This window comes from Alligator sinensis, unplaced genomic scaffold (genome assembly GCF_000455745.1).
Source record: "Alligator sinensis unplaced genomic scaffold, ASM45574v1 scaffold347_1, whole genome shotgun sequence".
In the NCBI taxonomy this organism is placed as follows: Eukaryota; Metazoa; Chordata; order Crocodylia; family Alligatoridae; genus Alligator; species Alligator sinensis.
Window position 1 is genome coordinate 123,700 of NW_005841922.1, and position 7,004 is coordinate 130,703.

The window sequence follows — 7,004 nt, forward strand, 5'->3', positions numbered from 1 at the left end:
CGGGCGCGCTCCGGCCGCTGTCCGCGGTGCTGATCCGCGCGCCGCCGCTGCCCGGCCACTTGCCTCCCATCCCAGGCGGGCAGGGATTTTTTTGACGGCCATTTTAGGCAGGCTGCAGTGCAAAGCCTCCCTCTGCCCCCTCCGCCCGGATTCACGGAGGAGGGGAGCTGGGGAGGGGGAGATTTTGCTCCATGAGTTGGCTTCCCATGAAATCATCCGCAAGGCAGAGGGATCAGGGGCTTAAGCCCTGAATCCACCTGCTAACGGGTATATATTCTTGTATGTGTGTGTGCATGTGTGTGTGTGTGTGTGTGTGTGTGTACACATGCTCCTTTGCAGGTCCCAGTTTGCACTGAAGTTTCTGGACCCTTCCTTTGTGCCGATCACCAATTCTTTGACACACGAGCTACAAGAAAAGCCTTCCAGGTGGACCTTTAACAGAACAGCATTCTTACATCAAAGGTGAGAGAAGCAAATGCTACCACTTGCTTTGTGAAGGCCTAGGCTCGGTTTCCTTGGTGTATTAGTTTGATCATTTGGTGAGGGAGTGCGGGAGGGGGGAGAAGGTAACCAGGAAATTATAAATGCTAAACCAGGTGTAACTTGCCCAACCTCAGAAGCAAAGACTGCGTCAGAACAGCTCCCCGCGTCAGAAAAGTTATAACTTATAGGACAGGAAACACATTATATTCTGGTGATGTGTTATTTCACTGACAATCCACACAGTGGCTTACGCACTAGTATACCAAAAAAACCCAAATGTGACCCAGTTTATCAGAGGACTAGTTAAAGGGCTGTTGCTACAGGATAAATGTCCAAAGAAAATCTCAGAAAAAACAACTGAATTCTAACACATAACAGAATGCAATCATCATCGACGTGCAAAACATGTTTCAATGAAACTTCTCAGTCACACAGACAGCAGAATAACTCTGCTCGACAAGCATGTTCCTTTCTGATTAGCTAATCCATAGGGCTATAGCATATCCAAAATGCTGAGCCAATTAAAATTCATTTTTTGCATCATGATTTCTACCTCAGCTTTCCCAAATTGACAATATTTCAAGAGGAATTATGTCTTGGTTCCATTAGTTTCCTCAAAGCTCCCCATGTACATGAACTGAATATTAGGTTTCTATTCTATTATTGTTGCTGCTCTTTAACTTGTGATGCTACTAATGCTGGTGAAACTAAGCCAGTCTTTTTATGAATTATTTGTATTGATATGCATCTCGAGTTTAAAACTGTGATATAACAAGGAAAAATCCTACCTTTCTTCAGTAAGTGAAGAATTCTGCTTAAAAATAGATGTTATTGTCATGGCCAATGGATCCATATTTTGTCTGAAATTTGCCTACAGTGTTTCAGCATTTAATGGCTGGATTGTGGCTTGGAATTCACTACCAATCTAGGGACTAGAAACCTTCCTGACATCCCTATGTAGTTCATGTGGAACTTAGGTTTAGGAACACAGAAAAGAGATTAACTATGTGCCCACCATTGCACTCCTTCAACTCACTTTCTACTGAGTGGTCAATACATTTGAGCCAAATGGAGGTTTGGGGGAATCATCTTCTGCAAGTATGGGTTAATATTGCATGACCACAGCTCCAATAACTGCAGGGAGCAGAGAAGAAGTTGTGGCTCAGTGACCCTGGAGTGATGTCAACATGTACCAACCGTTACTGTGACCTGAGTCTCTAGGTCATAGTCTAGTCCTGACTCATGCCTTTGCTGTACCTCTTTCTTAATTTTAGTTACTGCCTCAAGGTCTCCCTCTGCATTATTCTGTCAGCAATAATAGCCCATAATTAGGGCATCCATTGGGATTCCATTAATGCTTAGACATTTGAGGCTAGCAGGCTGAAAGAGAGGCTGTTTTCCATAAACATGAGCAGATAAGGCAGTAATGGTTTGCTTTCTATTTTTATTCTCTGCAAGAGAAATTCCTGAGCATTTTCAATATTCATAATACCCTTTTAAAAACTCCAATTTACTTGCCTAAGCAAGACATTAAAATAATGCTATTTATGCAGGAGGACACAATTGAATGCCACTTGCTTTGTGACTTAAAGCTTCTTAATGAGGATACAAAAAGTACTTGTATTAAAAATTCAGCTGCATTACTGTTAATACAATTGAATATTCTTGACTGTTTTGAGTACATCTTGGCACATGAGCTATTCATCCTTACCAAAGCTCTGCAGTATGAAATCTAGAGCCAACATAAATCTAACTACCATGCTCAAGGTAGGACATAAACAGGATGTAGTTTTATGCTGCCCCTCTGCCTGAGATTGAATTCATTCTATGCAAACAGTGCCCCATTACAGATTTATGCCTTCAACTTAAAGAATGAAACAAGTATTATAATCTCAGTGTTGTAAACCAAGAGCTCTGGCATGCTCAGCTGATGGAAATCAGCATCACCCATTAAATTCAGTAAAGCTATGAAAATGTACACTGCCGGAGAATCTGGTGTCACAACTCTCATTGGTTCATATCCATTTGAAATCTGTTACCTCACCACCCTCAATGGGATTAATTTAACTCAATTTTTTTTTCAAATAAAATGAATCATAACAGGAAAGAAAATCACTCAGCTGTATGCAAGGGCAGAGCTTAATGAAATATTTTGTTTTGTTTCTGTATTTTATTTTAGGCGAGAAATTCTTCAGCATGTTGATGTGATAAAAAATTTTTCTTTGACCAAGAATAGTGTTCGGATTGGACAGCTGATGCATTATGATTATTCCAGCCATAAGTATGTTTTTTCTATTAGCAATAACTTCAGATCATTGCTTCCAGATGTCTCACCTATCCTGAATAAGCATTATAACATTTGTGCTGTGGTTGGAAATAGTGGAATCCTTACAGGGAGTCAGTGTGGACAAGAAATAGATAAATCTGATTTTGTTTTCCGTTGTAATTTTGCTCCAACTGAGGCTTTCCAGAGAGATGTTGGAAGGAAAACCAACCTTACAACCTTCAACCCCAGCATCCTGGAAAAGTATTACAACAACCTTTTGACCATTCAGGATCGCAATAACTTTTTTCTAAGTTTAAAAAAGCTTGATGGGGCCATTCTTTGGATCCCAGCTTTTTTCTTCCACACTTCAGCAACCGTCACAAGAACATTGGTTGACTTCTTTGTTGAGCACAGAGGGCAATTAAAGGTCCAGTTGGCTTGGCCAGGGAATATAATGCAACATGTCAACAGGTGTGTATTTTTCTTACATTTAACTCATAAAACCATGTATCACTAATTGGCCATTGAATCTAGGTTGGCTATGATGAATAAGTAACAATGAGGCTGGTTAAGCACTGGAACCAATTGCCTAGAGTAGTGAAAGAATAGTTTAAGAACAGATTAGACAAACACTTGAATGAGATGGTTGAGAAAGGAATGAACCTGCGATGAGCAGTGGGTTGGACCAAATGGTCTCCTGAAGTCTTTTACAGTCCTATTTTTCTATTTGTTTATGATCTTCTTTTACAGTTCATTTGATGCACAATATCTAAACAGTTAGGACTCAATCCCAGTTGCATTGAAGATACTTGAAGTTTTAGCATTGACTTCGACTTCCACAAGGAACACAATTGGTACTTAAGGTGAAATTAACCCTCAAAGACCATCACCAGGCCAATGTACCATTTAATTTGGCTCAAGTGGGAGATAAATGATTCCATAGCTTTTGTCCTGATCTCACGCAAAGTTGTGAATCACCCCTAATGAATAAGCCACTATACCATCCTAAGCCTGGACAGTAAATAATGATAATCCAAGATATAGCTAAAATGATCATGTAAAGTAGGTGACTCTTACAGAAAAAGTGTTGCACTTGAGGCAAGTTTACATTCTAAATATTCTTTGTGGGATTGTATACAGAGTACAGCAACAGGCTCAGACTGCATAAGCTTTGTGTTGTCTGTCTGCACAAAGATGAATTTCACCTTCAGACCTTATCTTACAGTAGTCTTTGTATAGGTAGATAGAGACTATATGAAACCTAGAAGAGGTCAATGGGCTTCTTCACTGATGCAGGAAATTTGCCTTCATAAGATTAGTTGCAAGGTCAGGGTTTTGGTGACTAACAATTAGAAGTGCTAATTGGCTTCATTGCAGAGAGGCACAAAGAAGTCCAAGGTAACTTAATGCAAAGATATTGTCTTATATCAGGGTGTGCTATATTCATGCTATTTTATTAAAGCCTAAACAGTAGGACTTAATTAATGCATCTACCCATTCATTAATGCACAGTGCCTACTGAGCATTAAATGTAGTACTTACAAAAGGAGCACTAAATAAATGTGCAGTAGGTTGCCCTACTGAGCATTAGTGTGATCATATGCTTTTTGTGACGGTTAATGAGCAGTAGACTAATACTAGCATACTAGCACAGTTTTTGCCATAACGCTATCTCATGTAGACATGCCCACTAGTAACAATACCCTAGATCTTATTCAAATGATCAGTTATGGATATAGGCATTCTTCACAATCAAATCTTCTTTTCTTATTAAATGGTTGTATACAGAAGTTGCACCTGAATCAACATGTCTCTATTATTTCACAGGTATTGGAAAAATAAACATTTGTCACCCAAGCGACTGAGCACAGGTATTCTAATGTACACCCTTGCTTCTGCTATATGTGAAGAAATCCATTTGTATGGCTTTTGGCCATTTGGATTTGATCCCAACACAAGGGAAGACCTCCCGTACCATTACTATGATAAAAAAGGAACAAAGTTTACTACCAAGTGGCAGGAGTCCCACCAGCTGCCTGCAGAGTTCCAGCTGCTCTACAAAATGCATGGGGAAGGACTCACTAAACTGACTTTGTCACGTTGTGCCTAAGAACTTCAATCTCAAAGTGCCAAATCGTTGGTTAAAAAGTGCCCAAAACTGAATTAAACATGCTTTGAACTAGAATCCTAAAAAGAAAAAAAATACTAAAATATTTTCCATAATCTAAAGATGATTTTTAATCACCCTTATCATAGCTTATCAAAAGGTTTTAGCATATTTAGCAGTGCAGAAGTGATTACCAAAATGTACTGACAGTATTCACAAAATGGGGAAGTTTAAACCAGCATTTCTCAACCCGTGGGTCATAACCCAAAAGCGGGTCACAAGATTATATGAAAGGGTCACAAACAGACTTTAAAAACAGATTCTCCTTTAAAGGAGAAAAATGTGGGAAACTTTATCTTTTCCTTTGCAAGATGGCAGAGTTCCAGCCTACAAGGGGCTGCTTGGTGCTCCCCATGCCCCACACACTGGGGGGCTGGGACTTGGGGGGCGGGGGTCAGTGGGTCAGGATTGAGGGGCACTGGGTCAGGACTGGCCATTGATGTTTACAAATGGGTCTGGGTACAAAAAAAGTTTGAGAACCACTGGTTTAAACTATTTGTGATTGATATTTTTCATTTTTAGATATGCTTCTAAACACATTTTAAAATATTTTCATATCTATTTTAAAATGACACTAAATGCCTCTCAATCTCCAAATTTTAATGTTCCATGAGGATTAGAATTAGAAACATTAATTTGAAAAGATTTTGCTTGGTTTACATCTATTATTATCAAATTGTGCAACATGTATATATTACTATGGCCACTGAAGAAAGTTGCTTAGTGTTATAATTTGCCATCAATTTCAGATTATTTAGACTAGATCCTGATTTCCACAGTGTGTATATTTTCAGGGGTATTGAATTTTATATCTGCCTAGGACTAGTATTTAAGAGAGGTCAAAATATAGGCCTTGCCATAGCTGAGTACATACATTACTCATAGGTTATTCAGTGTTTTAATTCAATTTGGGCCAAATCCCAATGCATGGGAATGTTGTCATTGCCTTCAATGCAACAGAATTTGGCCCTTTGGTTTTAAAATTGAGGTAGCAAGATGAATAATAGCCAATTTTTAAACTTTCTATTCTGTGACGAAGAGGTCTAGGCATCCAAGCAGGGTTCTTTTTCCCATTAATCCACAAAGTTTGTAACAGCTCCTTTGCATTAGACTGTTCTATTCTCAAACTCCCTTCCTCAATGTGCTTGTCACATTCCTCCTCTTCCCTAAGCACAGAAACCATATATTCCAAAATGATTGCAAGATGCAAGCTTACCACTTCATAGCCATTGCACTACCAAACAAAACCCTACTTCTTCAATGTGCTGTGTGCCAGTTCTGGAACCCACACACGAGGATCTCAGTACAGGATCCTGCCTATTATAGACATTAAATTGTTCTTTCTTTCTTTCTTTCTCTCAGTACCACTGTACTTCAAGCGTTGGTAGTCTGTATGTTTGGGGAATGCATTATATTATATTCTAAAATATGCCATCCCTATAAAATAGTCAAAACACTGTACCCCATCTTTTCATGCACCCCCCAAAATTTGCTGAAACCAGGCAATCACTGTATTGCTTTGCAAACAGTGAACAGAATGACACCTGAAAAAAAAATATAACAATGAAACATAGTTAAATGGTAGATTTATTTAGGAGAAATGAGAGTAAGATTAATGTAGACAATCAGAAATAAAATTACTAGATACAATTTTCAAATTTGGGGACTGGCCATTGATGTTTACAAATGGGTCTGGGTACAAAAAAAGTTTGAGAACCACTGGTTTAAACTATTTGTGATTGATATTTTTCATTTTTAGATATGCTTCTAAACACATTTTAAAATATTTTCATATCTATTTTAAAATGACACTAAATGCCTCTCAATCTCCAAATTTTAATGTTCCATGAGGATTAGAATTAGAAACATTAATTTGAAAAGATTTTGCTTGGTTTACATCTATTATTATCAAATTGTGCAACATGTATATATTACTATGGCCACTGAAGAAAGTTGCTTAGTGTTATAATTTGCCATCAATTTCAGATTATTTAGACTAGATCCTGATTTCCACAGTGTGTATATTTTCAGGGGTATTGAATTTTATATCTGCCTAGGACTAGTATTTAAGAGAGGTCAAAATATAGG

At 38.4% G+C, this 7,004-nt stretch overlaps 1 protein-coding gene across 1 annotated transcript; it reads left to right on the plus strand.

Annotated features, from left to right (window-relative positions):
- Positions 1-325: 325 nt before the first annotated feature.
- Positions 326-4,859, plus strand: ST8SIA3 (ST8 alpha-N-acetyl-neuraminide alpha-2,8-sialyltransferase 3). The gene is made up of 3 exons (XM_006019107.1): positions 326-462; positions 2,663-3,220; positions 4,577-4,859. The coding sequence occupies exons 1-3, from the start codon at positions 326-328 to the stop codon at positions 4,857-4,859; spliced, it is 978 nt and encodes a 325-aa protein (XP_006019169.1).
- The last annotated feature ends 2,145 nt before the right edge of the window (positions 4,860-7,004 follow it).

Bases quoted from the DNA above. Each gene is read 5' to 3' on its own strand.
- ST8SIA3 (XM_006019107.1), top strand. From the start codon at position 326: ATGCTCCTTTGCAGGTCCCAGTTTGCACTGAAGTTTCTGGACCCTTCC. The intron at 463-2,662 runs GTGAGAGAAGCA...ATTTTATTTTAG, and splicing joins ACAGCATTCTTACATCAAAG to GCGAGAAATTCTTCAGCATG. The intron at 3,221-4,576 runs GTGTGTATTTTT...ATTATTTCACAG, and splicing joins ATAATGCAACATGTCAACAG to GTATTGGAAAAATAAACATT.